Source organism: Onychostruthus taczanowskii, unplaced genomic scaffold (assembly GCF_017590055.1).
Source record: "Onychostruthus taczanowskii isolate IOZ18803 unplaced genomic scaffold, ASM1759005v1 scaffold96, whole genome shotgun sequence".
Lineage (NCBI taxonomy): Eukaryota > Metazoa > Chordata > Aves > Passeriformes > Passeridae > Onychostruthus > Onychostruthus taczanowskii.
In genome coordinates, this window is record NW_024507657.1 from 1,793,033 (window position 1) to 1,819,356 (window position 26,324).

General features: G+C 36.6%; 1 protein-coding gene across 8 annotated transcripts in view; it reads left to right on the forward strand.

The window, feature by feature from the left end:
- Positions 1 to 26,324, forward strand: part of FCHO2 (FCH and mu domain containing endocytic adaptor 2) — an 83,636-nt gene that overhangs the window by 51,005 nt on the left and 6,307 nt on the right. The window contains exons 12-25 of one of the 8 annotated variants that reach the window (XM_041426875.1): positions 2,129 to 2,183; positions 4,646 to 4,824; positions 5,404 to 5,418; positions 5,828 to 5,852; positions 6,559 to 6,601; positions 7,545 to 7,639; positions 10,917 to 11,414; positions 12,023 to 12,126; positions 14,966 to 15,095; positions 16,673 to 16,732; positions 20,455 to 20,566; positions 21,154 to 21,309; positions 22,214 to 22,346; positions 25,118 to 25,317. In XM_041426875.1, the coding sequence (XP_041282809.1) occupies positions 2,129 to 2,183; positions 4,646 to 4,824; positions 5,404 to 5,418; positions 5,828 to 5,852; positions 6,559 to 6,601; positions 7,545 to 7,639; positions 10,917 to 11,414; positions 12,023 to 12,126; positions 14,966 to 15,095; positions 16,673 to 16,732; positions 20,455 to 20,566; positions 21,154 to 21,309; positions 22,214 to 22,346; positions 25,118 to 25,317 (1,805 nt within the window). Of the gene's footprint in view, positions 1 to 2,128; positions 2,184 to 4,645; positions 4,825 to 5,403; positions 5,419 to 5,827; positions 5,853 to 6,558; positions 6,602 to 7,544; positions 7,640 to 10,916; positions 11,415 to 12,022; positions 12,127 to 14,965; positions 15,096 to 16,099; positions 16,651 to 16,672; positions 16,733 to 20,454; positions 20,567 to 21,153; positions 21,310 to 22,213; positions 22,347 to 25,117; positions 25,318 to 26,324 lie in introns of those variants that run through there. The other 7 variants (XM_041426876.1, XM_041426877.1, XM_041426878.1 and 4 more) reach the window with 7 other exon arrangements.

A 26,324-nucleotide genomic window follows, 5' to 3' on the forward strand; every position in this document is an offset into this window, starting at 1 on the left:
AAATAAGCAGGATGGCTTCTGCGGTGGTGTTAGAAACAAAAAGGTTTAATAAAGGCAAAATAACAAACAGAAAAGCTCGAGCCAGGTACAGAGGTCTGCCCCTGGTAGAAACACTTCACACAAAAGCCCCTCTTCTCCTTTGTTCTGTTCTTTTCTACTTGATTGATCAGGCGGGACTTTTTGGCTTCTATCCAATTAGGTGTTCTCTGGTGTTTGGTGAAGTCCCTGAGGCCCTATGAGGTGGCTTTCCACCTAACAGTTGAGAGAAGCTTCTGGGCTTCTTTCCTTTTTTGGGGGACAAAGCTTAGTTTTTGCCACTCTGTCATTAGGGGGCGCATTCCTACACAAGGTCAGCTTGAGGTCAAGCATAGCTAAGAATCCTGATTTGAGCAAGTAGAGCTAAAGTGTTGGACCGTGTGATTGTACTGTTATTACTTTTTTGTTGTTGTAATTATTTATTTATTTATTTATTTACTTATTAATCAAATAGCAGTAAAGTCTAGATCTTGCAAATATTTCAAGAAATTGGATCTATATTGTCTGTATTTTAAGTTTTGAGAGCTCTGATGTTGATTTTTGGCCTTAATTTGATGTGGTATTTAATTTGGTATGTCTTACATCTGTACAAGACGGTATTTCTTATACTTTGATTAGCAGAAAGTTTGCGCCGTGTGTAAACTCTGTTTTTTTAAGAAGTGCTAAATTTAGGGAGATACACAGAGGAGATAATTTCTTAGTGAATTATCAGACATCCCAATTAAGATATCTGTAAAAGATACAGAAGGATAACTACTTTTGAATAATTTTAATGCTTATGTTCTGTACTTCCAAAGCCATTCAGAGATATTCTCTTTAAACTTGGCTTCAAATTTTATCTGAAGTTGTGTGGTTCCTTTCTTGTCCACTTGAAATCACTAGCATAAGTCATTTTGTTATATCTCTTGACTTCTAATAAATTATGTTTTGGCCATACTGTGTATACATATCTGTTGGTCAAATTGTTTCCCAGTACCTACTTTCTGATAGAATATACTGATGTTACGCTAGAATAAATTACTTTTATATGTATACATATTCTAATTTTTATATCATATTTGTAACTACTGAAATCACTGCATTTTGAAGACACCTTGGTTGTGGTTTTTTGTGATAAATTTACTGAGATGTTAAGCAGTTCACATACAGGGCCTGTGCATTTAAAGTTGTGAGTGGATTTTTTTGGTTCTGAGTGGAGAAAGTATCTACGTATCCATGTTTATCCTGTATATGTAACACATATATGATGTGAAGGTTTTGTGCATTTTTAGACTTTAGATTATTTTGGAAACTTGTTTCTCTCTGCCCCAAAGTTATTTTAATGAAACTGTATACTTAGCTGAGCATTCTAAGTCACTTTAACATCATTCTTTTTAATTTTTGTTTAATTGCCTGCAAGAACAGAAAAACAAAAGTTAACTTCCCAGATGCTTATTGGCTTTGAAGATTCAGGATAGTGTTGGAGATGTGTAAAGGAAAACTTGGGAATAAAAGTTTGAGCGCCTGTGATGTGGATGTTCTTTCTTGAAGTAACAGTGCAGGCACACTACCCTTGCTAGGGGAAGTGGAATTTGTAAAAAGTACTTTGGCTAGCATACTTAAATATTGACTAGTACTTAGGAAAGGTTTTGCCTCTGCACCATCAGAACATCTTGTGTCTTAGCTGAAAGCAGTAAAAATTGGGAAATCTTCCTGGGGCCAAGAGAATTACAGCCTAATTTAACTCAATACTAAAGCTAAAATAATGTTGATTTCTGTCCTTTTTGATAGAGTAATTGATTAATAATTAATCAGTAATTAGTAATTACAATTAGTAATTAAGTAGTGATTGATTAGTAAAAGCAGATGAATTTCAAACTTGCCAGTTTTCACAGGAAATTTAGAGCTTGTTTTGTTCCATTTTGTGCTGAGATATCTTGTCACGCAACTTCTGAATGACAAATCATAACTTCAGATAATTGTAATAATGTGGAATAAAAATCACTTTCATGAGTTATTGCAATTTCAGTTTGTCAGTGATGTAAAATTCAGTCTGGTGTAATAATGACATGGTTTTTTAGTTATTTAGCGTAATTTTTGTTGTTGTTTTTAGAACTTTCCTGATGTAGATGATGAAGGATACAGCATTAAACCAGAAGCAACACAAGATATCCTTTTTACTATTATTGTGCCAAGTTATTTATGTTACTGCAATTGTTTGGAAAGAGGAAGTACTCACTAAAGAGTTAAGGAAGATGAATGACATTTATGCCTATGTTGCAACCTTGTATTCTTACATTCATAGCTTTTGTAAAATGAACCAAATTTTTTCTTGGATATGTGTATGCAAATGTTAAAGATTAGATTAGATCAGATCTCTTGGGAACTTAAAAAGGACAGTAAAAATGAAATGCAAAAAAATAGCCAGATCCATTGCAGATCCAAAATTCCATGCAGATCTCCCTCCGTGAAAAGCTCTCAGAGAGTTTATAAAGTTTGCAAACTTTTTAAAGCATATTGAATGGTTATCTCTTCTCTACCTGTGCCCTCACTTTTTTTTCTCTAGTGTAGCACTAGAGCAGTGTAGAAATAGAATTTCTTTTACTTAATGAAGTCCATTACACTACATGCTGTTTCCAATTGGTGCTTTTAGCTTTTACTGTGTTTTTAATAGCTTCATATTGAAAGCTTTAGTAGCTTGCATATACAGAGTAGATTTTGTTCTGAGTTGCTTTATTGAGGCTGAAGATTTTTCTCTGCTGTTCCCCTGTTACTTTGGAGGAAAATTCTGGTCCACTTTTTTTCCTACTGCCACGGAGGAAAGTTCTGCTTAAGAGCTGGGAATAGTTACCATAGATCTAAGCAAGCCTAGTATGTTGGTAAGATAGCTAATTTTTTGAAATGTATTCACTGAATTTTCTGGGTACTTCATATAAAAGGTGAATTTAGGCTGTACCATTACCTTAAATTACAAAAACTTTTAAGCAGTTAACAGCTCATTACAGTGGCCAGGTCATCATCATAACTTCTTTGTTTTCATCAACTTTGCAGAATATTCTCTAATGCCCACATGTAAGAGTCCTGTAACAATAAAGCAGTTGATGTAATCGTCTATTTTAAAAAATTATATAAAAGTGACAGACTTTTATCCAGTTCTAAGAGGAGTGTTGTTTCGTGCTCTGCATGTTTTTCTGAAAGTGAGAGAGAAGCGAACAACATCCGTGCTATGATGAATGATTTATTTGGACATCCTGTTTTTTATTATCTCTTTTTTGTTGTGAAACAAAAGAAAAGGCATACATTTAGTGAAAAAAAATCCATGATTTGTGATCTGTCATGAGATAGTACTTCAGCTGCTGAAAATCTTGACCAGCTTCAGGACCTTACCAGCTCCCTTTCTCTTTTCCTCCCTTAGCCTCTAGAAATTGATTTTGTTGATGGAACTCATGAGATAATTTGTTGGAGGACATTGTTTTATTATGACAGTCAATAATAATAAGTCTGATTTAAATCTGTATTGGGGGAAACACTTTACAAGAACTGTCTTATTTGTACGAAATGAATCTTGAAGGTCAGTGATAACATTCAAGACAAGAAATCTTTTGATGAAATTAGAATTACTTTTCTTTGAAACCTTTTATAACTGCTTTATTTTGAAGGAAGAGAGATGTAAGATGAAGATACTTGGCTTTTTCCTCACCACAATTTTCAGATCCTTTCAGCTGAAGGGGATTTGGAATGTCAGGTTTAAAACTTTGTTAGAGAATAGTTTGAAGGAATTTAATGCAAATGTCTGTCATATTTTCAGGTGAAAATAACAGAAATTACTTAGAGAATATGTACACTTCTTCCAGGTGGTACAAAACTTTTCTGTAGAGGGAAATTTTCAAGTTTTTCTTGTCAAAACAAATGCAGGTTTCAAGACTTACCTTGGGCTTTTCAGAGGTTTTCTTCAGTGCTGCTCCTTTGCTTATAAAGCGCTGTTTATTTTCCTTATTCTGAGGTCTGAGATGTCATTGTGATTTATTTTTATCCAAAGATGACAGTACTTTAAGCAGCTCACATTGTTCAGTTCACTGTGCAGTCTTCTGTACACCTGGCATCCTTTCTTAAAAAATTTTCAGTGCCACAGTGTAAAAAGAGCAAGTAATGGTGGCTCCTACTCTTTCGTTCATTGTTTATGTTAGGGACAGGTATTTCATATACATGGGCATTTCACTGCTTATCAAAATACCTAGGCTTTTCTTCATTTGATTTAAAAGACTCCTACATTTTTCATACATCTGTTAGAATCCCTGCTGGAGTCTTGCAAATTATAATTTTACATGCAGAAGTGTTGCTGCTTTAGAATCTTAAATTTAATCTCATGCCTTCAAATATGCAATTATTCAGTTATATGCCAGATACTGCCATTCTTCAGTTATATGACATCATGTTTTTCTGAACAGAATCATCATTCTGAAGATAAATGAAATAAACCCCTAAATTTTAACTCTGAATTGTGCATTTTGGACTGTGGATGTATGTAACTGCACAAAGAGGTCACTTAATATGAGCATTTTGTGAATCAAAACTGTAAAGTAGATTAAGCAGATGGCTTTGAGGTATTTCCACCTTAACTGAGACAAACATACCAAAGAGAACCATTTCTATTCATCCAGTGAGTCTGACTCTGAAGATGATGAACCCAGGAGGTTCCATGTGGAAATAAAACCGGTCCAGCCAAATAACAGTTCTCAATACACTATGCCTTCTTTGGATGAATTAAAAGTATCCATAGGGAACATCACTCTTTCTCCAGCAATATCTGTAAGTCTTTTGTTCCTTGTATTTTTGATGTGTAGAAAAGTAGTTAAGAAACGGTAATGTAAACATATATTAAAATGTTCAGACTTTATTCTAGGTTCAGTAATTCTTTTTTCTTATGCACTAGGTCATTTTTGGTACATTTCATATTCCAAGATATATATAGATTGCACTTTCTTATTGCAGTATAATATTGAGCACTTTTCTCATACTTAAATTTTTCTTTGAGACTTTTGAGTGTTCAGTTCTTGTGTTTGTGCTCTTGCCACCATAAGACATTCAGTTACATCTTAAGGTTAGCTGAGCATAGCTTTTAACATAATTTGAAAATTTTCAATAACATACAAGTCTTTTAAAAAAGATCGTATAATGAGGCTACATGTAACATTTGCAGTGCAGCTTTATTGATATCCTGCCAGTTCATGGAATAATCCTTTATTCCACCAGATGATAAATAATATTAGGGTATGCTGGTACAGTATTCAGATCAGAGAAAGACTGGTTCTGATTTTAAGGAAAATAGTGTACATAACATATTAAAATAATAATTTTTCTCTTTTTTCCCTCACCACATTTTGAAAGCAGAGGCACAGTCCTGTAAGTAGAGAATGGCTTTTTATTTGCATTTGTAGTTAAAACTAAGTAACTGTAGTGTGTGAGGGGACTCGTTGGGAAAACGTGAGAAATGTTTCGTTTAATCTCTACCGTGTGATAAAGACATAGGCTGTATAATTGTCTGTCCCAGACAGTAAAGAGATTTAAAAAAGCTGCTCCCTTTGTCAGCTCTTCAGTATTTATTCCTACATTTTCAAACTGGTATAGCAGATGTGCACTGCTTGCTCTGCCCAGGCTTGTGTACCTTGGTCTTCCGCAAGCTCATGATGTTTTTGCCTGGCACTGAAAACAAAATATCTCATAGGAAGTTGAGTGGAAATAAGAACTCTGGGACTGTTAAGTGGTTTATTTCACAGTAGAAGAACTTATTCCTATTTTTTCCCTGTTTCAGGCACAAATGAATCAAAATTCATCCAGTAAGTGTGAATCTTTTAGTCTGTTATTTTTTTAACATAGAATGAAAACAAATATTTTTTTTTAATTGTTGGAGACATAAACTTCTTAAATATCTGTATTTTAAATTGAACAAAATGTTTCTCTTGTTAGTTTTATATAACTATTCCTTACTCTATATACTTGGCTGTTACCTGTTGTGGGGACCAGATTAACCTGTATCTGACAGTAATGAGGAACACATCCAGATGCCAAAGGGGTTGTCCCATTGGGAAAAACTTCGCTGCAAGTTCCTGAAACCCTTCCACCTGCTCAAGTTTAGTATGATCCACAAACCAGCAAAGCACACCATGTTCATGATATAAAATACTGACATAGAGGATAGAGCATTAGCTTCTATTATTCAGGGTTGGATTTTTTTTTTTTTTTAGCCAATGGGAAGCCATGCCAGATTTGCTGAAGAACAGTGTTGATGTAAATTGTATAATTCAAGGAGGAAGTTGCAAGCAAACAACACTTCCTTATGAAGTGCACTGGTCTATGTAGTCTTCTCATAGTTCAGGAATATCTAAACTTAAGTTATCAGAAATTATACATTTTCTTTTTTCCATTTTAATAGTAATTTGTTTTGAACTGCCAACATTAATATTAACTATCTTTTTATAATTAAAATTAAATTTTTATTTTACATTTCACACTTTTAATGATAATATGGTATCTTTTTCTTAGGTGAAGAGTCAACAAAATCAAAACTTTCTGCTCCAGCTACTGAGTAAGTTCAGATGTAAAATTCTATCAAATCCTATTTTGCAGGAATTTGTTCTTATTTTTCTAAACTTGGAAATGCATTGAAAATGGCAGCTGAATCCTATCTTAAGTTGTACATCCATTGCATTGTAAGCCTAAGTGTATCAATGGATATTTCCATTCATTTGTTTACCCATTCTAATACATTTGATTTATTGTGATCAATTTCAGTTGGTATTTATAATTACATAGCTACAAAATGTTTTTAAATAAGACAGTTTTTAAATAAGATCGTTACTATCCAAGAGTGTTCCATGATAAAGTGTTTAAGATTGCAAACCCCAAATTTACACTGATCTGCATACATTGCTTATGTTTATATGTGCTGAAATAAATGAATTTGAAGATGTAGGTCTCAAAAATTACAGTTATTTAACTGACATTATGGAGTATGTCCACTCACAAATTTTCACCAAAATGTTGGCTAAGACAGTCTCCTTATGCGTAAATCAGTTCTTTGACCTGCAACTTTTGACTAATTATTTTCTTTTTAGATGCAAAGACTAATATAGACTAATTTGTCAAAAGTTTTTATCATATTATTGAGGGACTTTTTACAAAAGTTTTGTAGTTATAGGACTAGGAGGAGTGGCTTTAAACTCAGAGTAGTTTTAGATTAAATATGTGGAGAAAAAATTTTACTGTGAGGTCTAGTGAGACATGGAAATAGGTCGCCTAGAGAAATTCTGGATGGCCCATCTCTGGAAATGTTCCAGACCAGTCTGGAAGGGGCTTTAAACAACCTGGTCTAGTGGATGTCAGCATGGTTGGAACAGAATTTTTAAAGATCCCTTCAAAGCCAAACTGTTCTGTGATTATTATTATATTATGAAACTACTACTGAAGTTTGTGATTTTTATGAATGCATAAATCTTTCATTTCTATTCCAATTTTAACTCTTAATACAGAAAGGGGAACAGTGACTTCCTGGCATGGGATCCACTCTTCAGCACTTCTCTTGAATCTTCCTCTTCGGCTTCTTTGGCATCCTCATCTTCCTCAGGTAAAATATTTGATGGTAGAGATGGTGTTTGCCATATTTCTGGATGTTCTGGTGTTGTTTTCTTAGTTATTGCAAGGGGACGTGCTTTTATGCATAAATTATGGAGTTTTTAAAGCAGTACACTGTCTTACAAATATTACACAACTGAGAAGGCAGCATATAAGGCTTTCAAGCTAGAGAGCAAGAAGGAAGAGGGAATGCTAGACACTTCAAGAAAATTCTGTTTTGCTCCTGCCTGTTTTTTATTGCCTTCTCATACTTACTGGATAATTGCTCACCATCTAGAATGTAATCAACTTTTTTCAGCTAGTAAGGCTGGGAGATAAAATGGAGGTTGTTGCAGCAACTGTGAGATAAGCTGAGCTTGGATTTCTTCTTTCCAGGAAAGTTGGCTATGTAGTACAAAGAGTAGAGCTTTGCTGTGAGGAACTTGTTTCCTGTAGGAAGATTGTAGGATGATTCTGTTAGGAGTTGTGAAGGCATAATCCAAGGGGAGACGGACAAAGATGACAGGACTGAGACATGAATTAAGCTGGGATCCTGAAAGCATGGATATTGCACGGAAAATGATGGTGTTGGGCATATGGGAGGTGGAGGGAGAGAGCACATGTTGCTTGGGAATTTTGCGTTGCAGGATATTAGTGTTGGTAGGACACTGGCAAGTTTTCCTGAAACCTGTTCTTTGCAAAAAAATGTTACATACTTCTTTTCACTCTACTTACTGTGTAGAGTACTTCAACATCTTAATTTTCTCTTAATGTAGACAGTTTCCTGCTCCTACAGACCTGAGAAAGAAAGTGTGTTTGCTGATTTTTTTTTTTTAACTAAGTACTTGTATTCCAAAAATAGTTCTCATTTCTTTGTTCATTATGGCTTTCTAGTGGTTTTCTTCTGTGCATGATCATGCAGATTGAAAAAGAATAAGGAGGATTACATTATCAGTAGGAGAATTCTGAAAAACTGGCATTATTTCTCGGTTTAAGTGATGTTCTTTTAATAACAATCAACATTGCTTTGTAACTCTTCAGATTTGAAGAACTTAGTCTTTCACAACAAATTGATGTACCTTAAGGGTTACAATTTTAATATATCTGGCTTACAGAATTCATTATAATTCTCTCATCCTGACTTACATAATCAGTCAGTAGTACTGGCAAGTGGATCAACCATGTGTGTGGTAGCACATTTAAGAATAAATTCTAGAGAGATATATATTACTGGAATACTCTGAAAAGAAATGGTGCTTTCTTAGAATACTCTGTTTTGATAACTTTGGTCTTGTGTTGGAGTCTGCAGAGAAAGTCAGAGGATGCTGAACTTCTTGTGCTGGTGGTTGTAGCTGTATTCAAGTGTTTATTGCTGTGCCTGGATGAGAACTGAAAGCAGGTTAGGAAGTCATCATACAGTTCCTGCTGGCAGCAGAACTGTGGAGAAAATAGTCTCTGGCTGATGAGTAATGACAGAGATCCATAATATCCTCTCTAGCTCTATCTGGCAGGGAGTCATCTACCCTAGTCATACCCATGAGGCTTATACAAAGCCCTGCAGTTCATTGAAATTGGTGCAATAGAGGGTCTTGTGGGCATAAATCAAGTTTAGATACATCTGTGCATTGGCAAACTTTATCTGATAAATAATTCTTTCAAAGACTGTTGTTCTAGAAGTTAACTAAGATATTTACATTTGTGAAATCATCTGTAGAATTAAATAGAAAGTAAATGTTCCAAAGTATAACAAATTTCTAATACATTTGGGGTAAAAAAAACCTGGATCAATGTAGGTCATGTTGTTTAAATTGAGTTCTAATGCTTGCTAACTTGCAAGTAAGTTTTAAAAGTTTTTTTTAAAATACTTGTCAGATGGTATTTGCCTCAAAATCAATGTTTTGTCTTCAACTTGAAGCTTTGTAATAAGCTGGTGCTCAAGGTTTTTGAAAATCTCAATCCCAAACTTAAATTACATACATTAGTTGTGTGGAATACAGTATATGTCCCTTATGGTTTAAACATTTGTTTAACTGCTGGTTTATAACCATGTTAATCATTGAACACTTAAACTACCTTGGTATTTGAGTAGACAGTGGATTATGCAGTACAGAAGTAATCTTTGGTCATCCATGAATAATCTCACTTTATTAGAAGTTTCAGCTATCTTTGTTATCTTGAACAAACACAACAGACATTTTTTAGCTAGCTCTTGATATTTTAAAAATGCTTCTATTAGTTATCTTCCTTATTTTCATCCATGTGTATTTTTAAATAGTTTTTAACATGTCCACATTGTTTTTAAATAGGATTTATAGTAGTATAGTAAAGCCTTGGAATGGTAGTTAAAATATCTGCTTGAAAGGGAAAGCTGTGTTAAAATTCTTAATGTCTAGGTGGACTTAGAGAATGTATTTGTTTATGGCAAAAGGACCACTGTAGAGAGGACAACTGTACTTTTGGTCTGAGCTTTTAAATGTGTTTCTTTTTTGGATTTTGATTGTCACTGCTGTTGCTCCTAGCTCTGCCAATCTGCAAGATGTTGAGAACTGACTAACCTTGCATTTTTTGCTTCTGTTGTCATCTAGAGCAACAGGCAACAGCAAGTGCAGGGAATACTTGTGGAAAATTCCTTTTTTCAGCAGTCAGAAGATTATAGGATGAGAGAGGGGAAAAAAATGGAGGTGGATGATGCCTGATCCACATTGTTACCCACTAGACACAGATTGATACAGACAGAATAACAGACTGAATCTTGTGGCTCCATTGTCTTCATTCATTCGTTCACCTGAAAGCCAAATCTGTTGGACCTTCCTATTACAAATACTAGGACTAAGAGAATCATAGTCTTTGAAAGGAACAGGATAGGTTTGATTAAATAACTTTGGAGGAAATTAAAAGCAGAAAGCTGTGGAGTGGAACCAAAAATTGAATAGGATGGAAGAAAGAAAAGACAAAGATGCGAAAAAATTAAATCACAACAGGTAGGAAGTCAAAGGAGTAAGGAAAGTTCTGAGAAATAGAGCCTTAAGTGGAGATATACAAAATAAGTTCTTTTAATGTACTGAAAAATAGAAAGGGACATAGTTGGCGGTATGAATGAAGTACATATGATATGTGACTGGCTTTTTTCTGTCTTCTATTTGTGAGTTGGGGGAGTTACTTTAGTAGAGCAGTTATTTTTCATGCTGGCTAGTAGCCCTTGTGCAGAGGATATTAAATACTTTTTTGAATACTGAAAATTTTATCTTTTCATTGTTGGTCCTAGTTTAAATTCTTCCCTTTTCCTTCAGCTACCCTAACAGAGCACAATAGGAGCTCCTCATCATCTACCACTGATTTGCCTGGGTGTAGAATATCTCAGTGTTTGCTTGGACACCAGACAGATTCTGGGTCTACAAGCCCATCCTCACCAGGCTTTACCATTAGCACTGGTGTTACAGCAGCGCCATCAGGGAGTACCAGTACTTTATCCTGTTTTTCACAGTCTCAGAGTCAGTGGATTTCCTTTGCTGATGAACTTCTTACAATTAGACACACAAGCACAGACAAGAAGGAGCCCCAAAGATTGCATTTTAAAACTGAAAATGCCTGCCTTGCCTCTTCTGCTTTGCTTGGGAATTCTTCCAACACCTGTGCTTCTGAGGATCAAAGTGACCTTTTCAATAACTCTATATGCCATGAACAATTATTCATTGAAGAAACTGGCACTGCTACTGAAATATCTTCTGCATCATCTTCAGCACTACTGGACTATAGTTTAGTGTCTTCTTGTGCTCATACAAATAAGGGTATGCCAAGCATGCATTCTGTACTGCTCTTTGCTAATAACTGACTCCAAAAAGCAAGCTTTGGATTCATTTTTTATTTTTGTTATTATTGTTCAACTGATATTAAAATTAACTCATCCTCTTACTTAGAATGTACTAAACTGCTTGTTAATGCCAGTTGGGACAGTGAAGTAAATATTCAGCTTAAAATAAGAAGAAAATTCAAGTTATTAATTTAAAGGCATTGCTTTTTCTTAACTATGCAGTGTTACTTTTCTAGAAATGGGAATGTATTTTTGTGGGATGTCAGGCAACAATGAGATCTCAAAGATTAAGTAAGTGTGTTTGCAAAATCAGTTCTTTTTACATACAAGCTTCCAAGAGTGGTTGGTATAAAATCACTTGAGAGCAATGAGAAAGCCCACAATGCTGTTTTTAGATGCACTTTTCAGGGTATCACTTGGCGCTATTTTAAAAGCACTTACGATTTGTGTTAACTCTTCAAACATGGCACTTGTACCATAGGAACCTCTAGTAGAAACATCACTTCTAGATATTCTACTCAAGTAAATAACTAATTATGTTCAGTGTGATCTTTCTAATATTTTCTTAACTTTGCTTTCTTTCAGCAAGGCCCACCACTCCTCTTTCTGTGGGCACCATTGTACCCCCTCCAAGACCTGCTTCAAGACCAAAGCTGTCTACCGGGAAACTTAGTGGGATTAATGAAATAGTAAGTATTGATTATTTTTTTATTATTATTTGCCATTTTGACTTGATTTCAGATACACCATTCATTTGCTCTGTTATAGTGGAGTTACTTTCTAGCCAATGTTCAAGGAATCTCATAAGCAGCTTTTCAACATTGCCAAATAGGCATGGTTATAGTTTATGATAATTATCTCATTACAACAAGTAATTATTAACACAAGTACTAAGGTCCAAAACATAATTTTTGCATTAGCTGAGTGTTTTCAATTGAGCAAAGCAGTAATTTGATAATGAAAGACAAAATACTATTGAAGTTATTAACAAACCTCACTTGATTTAGGGATATCACCAAAGCTCTGGGAAATGAGCGGGGTATTTTTCAGTTGTACGTTGACAGAAGTAGCCCTGTTGTGACTTCTCCCTGCACTTGGTGCTGGTTTGTGGAAAAGGGAGGTGGTAAATCACAGCAGTTGCCCATGAGGATAGCGAGAGGTTGCTCACTGTCTGCATGTACCTGCAGTGCGGGTTCGCCTGCCGATAAGGAATGTGCTAAAGAATGCAAATAACCAAACAGCCTATCAGACTAGGCCATGGCTAATTTCCTCAGTAAATATTAGTATTCTGCAGTTTCACTTGACTTCCTGACTTGGAAAAATGTTCCTGTGGTAAAATCTTCTTCTTGTCTTTCAAAGTAGCAAGATATCTTCACCATATTCTTGGGACAAACAAAATTCTCATCTTATACTTTGACAAAACTGACAGAATATTTTCAAACTGTTTTGCTTTTCTGTAGGATCAGAAAAGAGTTCATTTTGAAATTTGTTTCTCTTTCCAATACAGAATTGTAGTAATTGCTCTTAGCCCAAGAAATCTGTTCTTCATGTCATTTATCTGTTCTACTATAAAGTGTGATCCTGAACAAAGCTACGTTCATTTTATACTGTTGCTTTTGAAATATACTATTATCTGGATACAAGTAGAAGGTTGTCAGTTGTCTTCAGTATATGTTAACTCCTTTTACAATTCTCATAGTCTCTATCAAAGTAAAGAAGTGCAAGACAATGGGGGGAAAAAAGTTACTGTGACATATCCTGCCCTTAGGGGAAAGGAAACACCCAAGATTCACAAATGCTAGTGGTAGAAAGGAATGCTTAAAGTCAGAAGGTCCACAAAACTCACAAAGCTTTATTATTAAATGATGTACTTGACATGGAAATTGGTGTGTTAGTCCCTGACCTACTATATATGTACATGACTGTGGGTTCTGGATAAAGAGGTAGAATAAAAAAGGAAGAGACAAAGGAACATATGAAATAAACAGGAAAAGAAAGGGAGAAAGAGAGCACCAATCCTGGTTCCAGTGTCAGTTCAGCTGATGGAGTATCCTGGAGATACCACCTAGGCTTGTTGGAAGTACTGGTTTTCCCCACCCTGGAGCTAAGTTTCTTGTTTTCTATGCAAATTAGTCATCATGCACAGTTCATTCTTTCAGACCTTTCTGGAATTCAGTCAGAGGACTTTCAGAGTCCTAGGTGGTCTTGTTACCCCCCTACAGTCCATGCCCACTTCTCTGTCTCATTCCTGCACTTGAGCTGTACCTGTTCTCATGCTCATCTGCAGGAGCTAGGGCAAGATGTCACAGAAAAGTGCTGCCTGCCACTGCATAGCACCTTCTCTAGCCACATCTTGTTCTTTTTCACTTTGTTCCAACAGTCCTTGGTTATTACAGCACACTTCCTCTGTACCAACAGTCCTCGGTTATTAACAATGATCTATCATTATTACCAGCAGTCCTTGTCTATTAGTACCAACAATCCTTGGTTATTACCAACAGTCCTTGATCAGTATCAACAGCCCTTGGTCATTATCAACAGTTTGTCTGTTATTAGCAGCAATCCTTGGATGGTTCTACAGTCGTGCAGCTATCAGTGTATGAGACATACATATTAGCCTCTTATCTTCTGGGATTCTACAGTTATGCTTAAAAAATGATGCTCCAGGAGTTTCAGTACCTATCAGATAGGTACTGACAGGTACCCCAGCATGATCACTATTTAAATACCTTAACGGTTAAGTGTATCCTAAAGCCATCTAGAGATTTAGAGTGGAAGAGGTTTTTCTCTAGGTCAACCTGCTCAAAAAAGGGCTGACTTCAAAATTGTATCAGGTTGCTCAGGACCATGCTGAGTTTTAAAAAGTTCCAGAGTGGGAGATTTTACCAATCTGGCAGCCTGTCTCAGGATTTTACCAAAAGGTTGCAAGAAGGAGTTTTTCCTGATGACTGGCTGGCTTTTCTTCACTGTAGCTCTTGAATCTCTTAGAAGAGCCTGACTCTTGACTTCTTTGTGTGCCCCTTTTTACCTAGTAGGAGCCTGCTAATAAATCTCTTCTTAGGCTTCTGTTCTCTGGGTTGAAAAAACCCTGATCCTACAGCCACTCCTCTCTTGCTTCTGTACTCCAGTCACAACTATTTTAGTTGCACTCTGCTGCTCTCACTTCCAGTTCATTGGTAGCTCTGCTTTAGCTGTCTAAATCTATGTTTGCCACACACACAGGTCTGTATCTTAGTTTCTGACACTGTGTTCTATTATTGACAGGCTGTTGCATAAGCAAATGTATTAGACTTGACTACTCTGTCAAAAAAACCCTATAATCTATGAAATAGTGGGATTTACTCCAATGGAAAATGCAGGTTCTCTGTTTTACACTAAAAACTAGGGTAGATAAGACATTAAAGAAACTATGTTAAGAAACATTATGAAATTGATTGTGATATGAGATAAGAACTTTTCTATTTACAATATTTTTTTCATCTCTTTAAAACCACTTTGTGTTATATTCTTATGATCTCTTTTGTTCAGCCTAGGCCATTCAGCCCCCCATTGGCCTCTAACTCAAGTCCACCTCCAGCAGCTCCTTTGGCACGTGCAGAGAGCATTTCTTCTATATCCTCTTCTGCTTCCCTCAGTGCAGCAAACACACCTACAGTTGGTAAGTTTAATTAACCATTTTATCTTACTGGAGAAATAGGACAACTCAGCCACTAGGCTGCACCTGCTGCAAGAAACATTTGTTGGAGTTAGTTGTTTCATATGCGAGTCCAGGTACTTCAATCATTCTTCGCAATTTCTGCTTCTAAATGACACCGAGACACGGGAATGTAGATTAAATTAGATTAGACCATAGATCCAGTTATGGCATGTTCTTTAGGGAAATACTATTCACAATTAACATTCCATGAATTCTTATTTGGTATGCATGTATATCCATCAAGTACAACACGTTATCATATATTTGTTCAAAAAATGTTATTGTGTAGGTGCAGAAATACTTAGGGATACTGAAAAATTTGAATGAATATAAATGGTCAGAGAACTGACTTCTTTTATGTTCTAATGCTTATTTTTCTACAAGTTATTTAAGAATATAAGCTAAGCAGTAAAAGCGAAACAAACAATGAAACAAGAAAGATTAAGATGAAAAGGAAATTAGTCTTCATGTATTGCCACTAATTTCAGAAGGTTTTCTCTTGTTTTTAAAGGAAGGCACTTCAGTTTTGATATTTGATTGTCATAAATCAAAAGGAGACATTGATTTATTGTCATAAATCAAAAGGCTTTTTTAATTAGTTGGGGGTTTTTGTTGCTTTGGGAAGGGCAGGGCTTAAGACATTTTAACTTGTTTATTTATCAATATTGAACTATTTAATTTCTGAACACAGTTACACGTTTAGTCACAAGTTAAATCAAGTTGTCAAGTTATCATTCAGTTATCTGCAAATGTTATTGATGCCAAGGATTCCTCACTCAGGCTCAGCAGCTTTGAAGAGCTTCTCTGCAGAACCTAGTGGGAGTTCTGCAGTGGAGTAGTTTCCACCCTCTGCAGAAGCAAAGCTACTAAGTTCTGCCCAGTCTTAGCTCTTACAGTTCAGTGTCCACCAGTTTCACAAATGCTGAGAAGCATCACAGAAACACAACTAATATTTTGGTTACCAGAGTCTATCCAGGCTCACATCCTCAGGTCTCAGCTCTGGTGTCGAGGAACCAAAAATTGGTGGCAAGAGCATCAATATGCCCCAGCTCTGGGGAGAAATGTATGTGTATTGTTGGAACAGTGGCAGAGTGGAATCATGAGGTGAGGCAGGAGGTAAGGAGGTGTGTGCTGACAGTGAAGCTTAATGTGGCTATTATTCTGGCCTAGGAAAAATAGATAAGGCCAGTTCCCTCTGCACTGACTGTATGAATTAAATAGTCCTGGGAAAATGGGAAGGGCAGTACAAAAAGCTGAAATACTTCAGGGCATGAGGATATAGTTCGCAGTACATTCTGTATTCTTTTGACTTTTGCACAATCCAGTGTTCCCCTTACCCTCTTTATTCTGAATAATGGAGAATTGACTCTGATTATCTTCTTCCAAGTGAACTTTAAGGCATGTGTAATTGAGTGCTTCTTTTATGCTTTTGCCTTAATTTAATTTGCAAAATATTTTTGAATATTAATTTTTAACATCTATTTTTGCTTGAAATATTTTGTTTTCTTGCAATGTTTTGTTTCATTTAAATGTAATAGACGATGATATTTTGATTCGAAATCTTCCTACAATTGAAAAGCTTTGTGAGACACCACCAGGTATTGTACTCAAAGCACATTTATGTCTTTACTAATCATCCTAATATACTACATCTAATAAAATTGTATTTCCTTTTAAACAAGTTTTTCCAGATGTTTCTGATATCTGGCAAATACAAGTTGCTTGACATCTCAAGTACATAAGTTGTATGTTGCTGAAATGATCAAAACTTGATGTAACCACTTTTATATAATGTTATCTTCTGTCTGTCGACTTCCCTGCTCCATAAACAAGCTGAAAGTTTGCCTTGGTTCTTCAGTTTGTCATTACTACTTTCTTTCAAGTAAAGTGAATATATTTTTATTTTGACAATCCTAATTCTCCTAACACAAGTATGTAAGAATGTTTCTGTATTTACATATAATAGGGATCTTAGAAGACAGACATAATAAAGATAGCACTTTTTAAAATAAATTTTATTTTCATGGCAGCTGTTTAGCCAGTATTAAGACTGTCTGGATCTTTGTTCCTAAACTGAACTAAAACCATTTGATCAGTTTTATTCAGCTGTCCTTCTTATGACCAATGATGGAGTCCTTTGTTCTGCAGTTTTGCTCTGCACTTTGAAGGTGTCAGTGTAACCATTTGCATGGTTATGTTGCTAGTTCTTGTGTCAGCACAGCTCAGGAGCTAGTAGTAGTGATCAGGCTGAGACAGGTGAGGTGGCAGGATATTTAAGCCAGGTTTGCTGTCACTGCCAAAGGTGATAGACCTGGAGCCTTGATGTGGGCTGCAGCCTGAGATGAAGTTAGGATACCTTCATGCATCTCCGTCACTTCCCTTCTGTCTGAGACCTCACAGCAGGTATAGAAAACCCTGGAGCTGAATGTATTGAATTGTACTCTCAGCAGCAAGGCAACTATGACTTTCAGCATCAGGACAAGCAGTTACGTTTGTTTCATATGATAGAATGACAGAATCATGAAGGATGCGAAAAGATTGCCAAGATCATCAAGTCCAGTCATTGAACGATCACCACCTTGTCAACTCAACAAAAGCACCAAGGACTCCAGTCATTTCTTGAACACCTCCAGGGATGGTGACTCCACCCCCTCCCTGGCTAGCCTATCCTAGGTGAATAAATTCTTGCTGTTGTCCAGCCTGGATCTCCGCTGGCACAGCTTGAGGCCATTTTCACTTTTCCTGTTGCTGATTGCCTGGGAGAAGAGAGTGTCTCCTACCTTGCTACACCCTCTTTTAGGCAGTTGTAGAGAGGGATAAGGCCCCCCCTTATCTCTCCTTTTGTCCAGGCAAAATGTCTTGAGCTCCTTCAGCTGTTTCTCATATGACTTACTCTCCAGACACTTTTCTTGCTCCATTCCCCTTCTCTCTGGATGTGCTCCAGCAGCAAAAAGTCTTCCTTGAATTGAGGGACCCAAAACTGAGCACAGCACTCAAGGTGTGGCCTCCCCAGTGCTGAGTACAGGGGACAATCCCTGCCCTGCTCCTGCTGGCCACACTATTGCTGGTGCAGGCCAGGATGCCATTGGCCTTCTTGGCCACCTGGGCACTGCTGGCTCATGTTCAGCTGCTGTCAGCAGCACCCCCAGCTCCTTTTCCTGTGGGCAGCTTTGCAGCCACTCTGCCCCAGCCTGTGGCACTGCCTGGGGTTGCTGTGACCCAAGGGCAGGAGCCAGCACTGGCCTTGTTGAATGTATAGTAATTAATTTATTTTTTAAGTTTATTGGTTTCTAGGAGAATGCATAGATTTTTGAGTCAAAGGGTGATGAACAGTGGGAGCAGAGCAAGGAGAGAAGTTATGTCATTTGTAGTTCCCCAAATAGTTCTCAGAGAAAAATATATACATATGTATTTGCTTTGGTGTTCCCTGAAAAAGAGTTAAAAGTGTGTTATTTTTTCTAATAAATTTCACTTTTCAGTCAAGCAAATAGTATTTTTTCTTTTGCCAATAGGAATATAAAGAATATGTTTGCATTACTGTGCATAATTTTTGAAATATTGCTATAAAAATGTACATAAGGCCATTAAGTAAAATATTTAAAAATAATTGATACACCTGTATACAAGGTAATCCTGTTTGCCCTACAGTTGTTTGCTGTTCCTTACTAAATCGGCAGAAAAAGACATTAGAACAGCTTAGCAGCTCTAGTGACACATTCATTGAAAGTACACTTTGGTTTTAGTGAAGAATAATTCTGCAGTTAAGTATTTCACCAAACAGAATTTCAAGTAATTGACAACTCATTATTTTACCATACATTTGCCTCTTGAAATAATGGTTTCTGGATTCCTGAGACTATTGAGAATCACAGTGTCCTGGATTGTCACACACAGCTTTTTACTGGTAGTTTTCAGGGAGAGAAAATCTTTGGAATCTCGATCCATGTCTTGTCTGAAAGAATAAAGAAAAACAACCTACTATGAAAGAAAAGAATAAACAGTGGTTTTTAGCCAGAATCGTAATAATTAGTTTATTTAAGAATTTTTGTTCTTCAAGACTTTTGAGTAGATCTTTTGGATATAAGGAGGCCTAAGTGTTGCACAAATGTTTTCATGGCACTGAGAAGCATTGTGAGTATTTTACTACCGTATGTGAGAAATTGTAATAGAGGTATAGATAATTGTATAGGTAGCAGAGGTATAGGTAATTTTATGAAGTAGCAGAATTAGACCAGCTCCTGCCTTTGGCTGTCTTTCTGTCACTACTTCATTCACTTATCTCTTCATTTAAGGCCTAATATGAGATATTAGGTGCTCTGTGAAGAGTAAGGTCCCAACTTCCTTTTTACTTCTGAAAGAGCTCAGAAAGGACAGCCACTTAGAGTAAATATAAATACGTTTAGTTTGCCATGGGCAATATTAGACAGAAGCATTTTGTCTCTGCTTTGTGGTATGGAAGAGAAATTTTTCAATTTGCTTATGAAAAGATAAAGACTGTACCTCCTTTGTGGTAGGTAATACTATGTGATACAGACGATTTCTTCATGGTACAAAAAACATAAGATGCTATCTAGTACACTGCTGCAGTAAGAAAAAAAGAAGAAACTTTCAATATTGTCTTTTGTATTACATACACATGCAGAAAATTTGTGAAAAATGAAATCCCATGACAACCTGTTTCATCAGCTGTATATGCACATTTCAAAAAGCCTTCACATGAGGTCTTGGTTGATATAGCTCTATATTGGAATTGTGTTGTGTTGGCATGAGCAACAAGTGAAGACTTTTTGAACAATTTCTGCTTGGGAATTGCAGTGTTTCTTGGCTGAAAATGTTAAAAGAATGTTAAACAGTTCACTTATGTGCCGTAATATTGATGAATTTGCATTTAAGTTCATTTTTACTGTAAGTGAATTCATTGTATTTCTGTGACCATTTTATCATGCATTTTTCCATACAAAAAAAGCATACAGTAGGGATTTTTTTTAAGGCATTCTAGTCAATTTGCTTTGGGTCTGTTGACTTCACCCCCACTGGTAGCCATTTTAATGCAGTATTCCTCTGTCTCATGTATTTCCTTCTGTCTGTTTACATAATGTCATACCAGTAGTCATACCTATGTTCTTATGCTGCTGAGTAGCATTTTCGTGGTGCTATTGTACTGTACTATGTTTATCTATTTCTACACACTTTACAAGTAATATCTCAGTTGAGACTGTGATGTTGGTGTAAACTCTTGTGAAAATTACAGGTGTAGTCAACCATTCTGAAATCTACTAAGCTTTTTGAAAATTAAATTTATACACTGTATGTATTCTAGGTGTTTCACGTGGTCCCAGCCCCGTCAGCCTTGGAAACCAGGACACCTTGCCTGTTGCAGTAGCTCTTACTGAATCTGTTAACGCCTACTTTAAAGGAGCAGATCCCACAAAGTTAGTTAAATAGTGAATTGTGTTGAATGTATTGAGTTACAATGAGAAAAGACAATGGGTCTACTTTTCATACCGGGGGAGGGGAATGAGTATGCATTAGTAGGGGAATTCAAAGGGGTTTTTTCCCTGGGTATGAATGGGGCTTACTGCTCTGTAAGGGCCTGTATCGTGCCAGGAGTTCATATACACCTGCTTTACACAAATGTGTTCAGTGACAGCACTGAGAATGACAAGGATTTTTGTCATTGTCAGGTAGGTATTACATGTAATTTTGTGCAGCTGAAAGCACTTCGTTCCCTGTGATATCCATTGCTATGCTACTTAGGCCTTGCCTAGGCAGAGCCATTGCCATGTTTCCAAAGCTTGAAAAATATCCAAGACTACTGTATGCTTAAGCAGTTAAATTTTTTTATTTCTTATTTCATCTTACTTCCAAGCTGAAAGTGACAATACATAGTCACATTGCCTTCATTTGAGATTGATTTTCTCTTTTAAATTTACTTCATAAGATTGTGAAATTACAGTGGTTGCTTTAAAATTAGGCAGTTAATGAGTTGCAATGAAGCTGATTTTTTATTCTCTTCTAGATGTATTGTGAAGATTACTGGTGATATGACAATATCATTCCCAAGTGGGATTATTAAAGTATTCACCAGCAACCCATCTCCTGCTGTGCTCTGCTTCAGGGTGAAAAACACAAGCAAACTAGAGCAGATTCTTCCAAATGCACAACTTGTATACAGGTTTTGTATTTTTTTAACATAATTGTAAGCTACATAATTTGTAGAATTGCTGTGTATGTAAATCAGAATTCTTTGCAGTCTGGTTGATTGCATTACATATAATTTAATTTTCTGAATTAATCTTGTTCAGCTTAGTTCCCTCCACTGCCACTATTAAAAATCTCAGTGATCATTGGACTTAAAATTTGTGCTGAGCCATAAAAAATAATTTGTAAATGTGTCTGTGTTTTCATATGCATTTTATAAATAATTTCTTTACGCATTAGTAATAATGGTAAAACTAAATTATGAAATAGTAGGTTTAAATGGAAAATAATTAGTAGGAGATTAATGTAATCTCATTTGCCATCTGCTAGTATATTTTAAAGCCAAATCATTACACTAATCAGATTCTTTACATAACTATCTCTCAGATGTGTAGCAGCACGTTTGGAAGAATTTGTAGGAAAAAAACGTTGCTGATTGAGTAGGATAATTGTTGAAATTGCACTTGGAGATATTGTTTCTTAAAAAAAATAGAAGAGCTGGAATTTTTTTAGCAAAAATCCATTTAGGTTGAGCAGTTTCTATTTCATTTATTGGAGAAATTATTTGAACGCTAAGCCAAATGTTTTTTAATGCTGTATTTTTTTTAATTACTAAAATAATAAATCAGACCATCCATATGCACGTACTCTTTTGTATTCAGTTTCATTTTGTTAGTTCATACTTAATGTAATTAATAATTCATACAAAATTAAGTTTAATCACTGTTTGACATGACAGTTTATAACTGAAATGTTACCAGAGATGTATCTGACAAAGTGAATTATACTGCATATTTTGCAAAAAAAGGTTAAAATAGCTGGTATTCTTGAATGACTGGTGTAATATTTCATACCTAATTAATGGCCTTTCTTTGCAGTGATCAGTCACAAAGTGACTCCAGTACTAAAGACTTTTGGATGAACATGCAAGCTATAACTGTCTACCTCAAGAAATTATCAGAGCAGAATCCATCTGCATCCTATTATAACGTGGATGTTTTAAAGTATCAGGTAAACACTTTTATAGTTTTGCAATTTTTAAGGAATTCCAGCGATATTACTCAGAATATATATATATATATATACACTCAGAAATTAAAATAATTATTCTTTGTCTGCCAGCATGGAGGTGAACTGTCATCCCTCATCTAGACCAGTTCTGGGTATCTCTCTACTTAGAATGTGTAGACTCTGCACAGGCTTAGCATATTCCTGCTATGCTTCATGTCATTCCTTAAGATACAGGGCTTGTTTCAGCTTGCTAATGCTTCAGGTCAGTCCTACAAGCAAGCTTCAAACATTGCTTTTTTTGATATTTGTCAGCCAAGTAAAATTCTTCTTTAAGAGATTTGATGTGAACTTCTTGTCATTAGTACTCATACTGTTTTTGATTTTGCAACTGCCTACGTTTTGGATTGTGTCACTGATGGATTTTAATGCATGGTTCTGGCTTGCAGCTGAAAGGGAGTAGGTTTAGATTAGATATTAAGAAAAAATTTACTCAGAGGGTGGTGAGTCACTGTCACAAGTTGCCCAGAGAAGTTTTGTATGCACCGTCTATCCCTGGCAGTGTTCAAGGCCAGACTGGATAGGGCTATGAGCAACCTGATCTAGTGAAAGTTTTCTGTGCCCATGTTGAGGGTGGGTTGGAACTGTATGATTTTTAAGGTCTCTCCCAACCCAAACCATTCTGTGATTCAATCTGAGAATGTATGACATTCTGATTTCTCACAATGAGAAATAGAACAGTAGTCAGAATGGATTTACTGAGTGTAAGTCAGGCTTGACCAAGCTGACAGACTTCTATGGTGACACGACTGTCCCTGTGGATGAGGGTGGAGCAGTAGATATTGTCTGCTCAGACTTCAGGTGCCTTTCCACACCATCTACCACAGAATCTGTACAGAGAATCTGGTGAAGAACAGGCTGGATGAGCAGACACTGAGGTGAACTGACCCCCAGGGCACATAATGATTTTGCAGTTTAATAGCTTCATTAATGATCTGAATGATGGGACAGAGTTTATGAATCCTTGGCAAGTTTGCTGATGATACCAAATGGGGATGGCCTCAGGACAAACCAGAGGATTATTTTGTCCTCCTAAGGGGGCTCAATAGGTTGCAGAAATGGGCTGAGAGGAACCTCATAAAGTTCAACAAGAAGCACACTTGGGAAATCCAAGTGGAAGTGATCTTGGCAGAAAAGGTCCTGAGGGTCCTGTGGGTTATCATGTTGAACATGAGCCAAACAACCTGCTTGCTGTTCATGCTGCAAAGGCAGCAGATGGTTTCTTGGATGGTCTCCTGAGCTGCATTAGGCAAGGTATTGCTAGTAAGTGAAGGGAGGGGATCCTTCCGCTCAACGCTAGTAACACCACACCTGGGGTGCTGTGTTCAGTTCTGAATTCATTGCTAATGAGACCGGATAGAGTTCAGCAAAAGGCCATAAAGATTATGAGTATCTGTTCCATGAAGAAAGCCTAAGTGTGTTGGGACTCCCAGCCTGGAAAAGGGAAAATTCAGGGAAATCTCATCAATATGTATAAGTACCTGAGAGGGGGCAAGAGATAACAAAGCCAAGGTGTTTTCACTGATGCCCAGTGTCAGAATCAGAGGCAATGGACACAGGCTGACTCACAGGAAATTCCTTTTGAACAGCCAGAACCGCTGTTTTTCTTGTGACAGTGGCTGAGTGCTGGGCACTGCCTAGAGGGGTACTGGAGTCTCCATTCTTGGAAATGTTCAGAAGTTGTCTGGAGCTTAGGCAGCCTGCGTGAGCTGGAGGATTGGACCAGACAGCCTCCAGGAGGTCTCTGTCAACTTCAGCCATTTGGTGCATCAATGAGATGATGTTCTGGCTGTTAATAAAAAACCTTCACGAATATTCAGGACATACTCACCTCAAAGGGAGAACAGAGCTTTTCTAGGCCTGTCTTGAAATGTCTGAACATCTGAGATAACTGTCTGCACAATAAAAAAACCTGAAAATTACCTGTCAGTCCAGCTGTTCATACCTGTAGTTTCCACATCTGCCTAGTGTGGTTTAAAATCCTGGCATACTGAACCTGCAAAAAGCATGTTAGGCACACAGATTTCTTGAGAAAGGTGAGAGGAAAAAAGCATTTGGTTTGCAGAAATGAGTACTGTGTATTCTTATAAAAATGGGGCATTGGCATGTGGAAGCCCAGACAGATAAAAAAGGTTTTGGGCTTTGGACAAAAAAGGCAAGAGTGTGCACCAGGACACAGGAGTTTCCTCAAATAGATTGAGAAGGTGGTTGAGATGCATCAGCACATTAGAATGAGCTCAGCTGCAGAAGCAGCATTCAGCCCTCCTGCAGCAGGAAAATAATACTTTGAAGAGGTAAGAACTATTCTGCTGGCTGCCTGTCCCACAACGACAGGTGGTGTTCTCTGGTGCTGGCTGGTTGGGCAGCTGAATTGGCACAGCACACAACTGCTAAGTAATTTTGTTGCAAGCATGCATCTTGCAAAAGGCAGAACACAACAAAAACAAAGCTTACAAAAAAGTTATTAAAGAGCAGGAAGGAGCCTCATAGGCCAGAGGGAGTTCAAGCCTTTTCTGCAAGTATTTTAATTCAAAATTAAAATAACAGGAATTCCTTTAGGCAACAGTCTTCAAAATTCTGTGATTATGGACTCAGAGGTCAACTGTTCTCTTGATATTTTGCCAGCACTGAGACTTATCCTAATTACCATCATCCCCTAATTCTGCCTAAAAGTTGGATATTTTAATTGTATCCAATGGTTTATTCTTTTACAGGTATCTTCAAATGGCATACAGTCCACTCCCTTAAATCTTGCAACTTACTGGAAATGTGATGCTAGCACTACTGATGTGAGAGTGGATTATAAATACAATCCAGAGTCTATGAATGTGCCTAGTATGCTGTCTAATGTCCAGGTTGTGGTACCAGTAGATGGAGGAGTAATAAACATGCAGTCACTTCCACCTGCAAAATGGTAATATTAATTCTTTTCAGTATTTTTTCAGATACATTTCAGTGTATTATTTAGTGTCATAGTCTGAAAAATTTCACAGGAAGAAATAGCAAAATGTGTAGTATCAGATGTCTAGATATTTTGTGGTCTAAAACAGAGATCATGTGCCACCAATTCACATAAACTGAAACAGTCAGTGAGTACCCATCCTAGCTGTGTAATAATACAAGCCTTTATGAATTTTCCAATGTTTGCTTTCTTTTGTGTGATAGAATAGACAATTTTAATACAGTAATTTGAAATGGTTAAAAAACATTTTCTCTGTGTGTGTAACAATGTATTCTTATAAGGAGATTATATAGAAAAAGTAGCAGAAAGGCAGGTTTTTAAAAAATGTCCTGATAGTTGTAACATAAAAATTTACTTATAATGGAAATATTTTTAAAACAAACTGGAGTAACTGAGAAGCTCTGCATAAGCCAGTTAGCACTATCTCTCAATTTAAGTGTCATGAAGATTATTAGACTAGCAACTACCTGCCAACACCTTCTGAGCCCATATTTACAGCAGCACTTCAAAGTGTGACACAGGTAGGAAATTATATTACAAAGTTGCAGAAACAAGCAGAGGGTAGTGAGACTAGACAGAGTAGTACAGCCCTGGAGCAAATGTGAGCAAAATTCAATCACTGTGCCTGTACAGCATGTACATACTTGCCCAGCTGTAACATAAATCCTGGACTGTTTATTCCCAAAATGGTATTTTTAATGTGAAGAGGGCAAAGAACACCAAGCTGAAGGAACTTTTAGGCTTTGTTAACCTTGTTTCTTACAGATCAGTTTAGCTTACAAAGCAAGGTTTAAAAGAAAAATAAACATGATGCATTTATTGGATAGATTCTGATGTTTCTGGAGGCAATACACTTACAGGTGTATACTTACAGGTGTATATTGGACAATGTAGTAATAGAGTATAGTTTTAAGTGGAAAAAATTCCTTACAGGATTGAATCCTTGACTTGGTATTTCA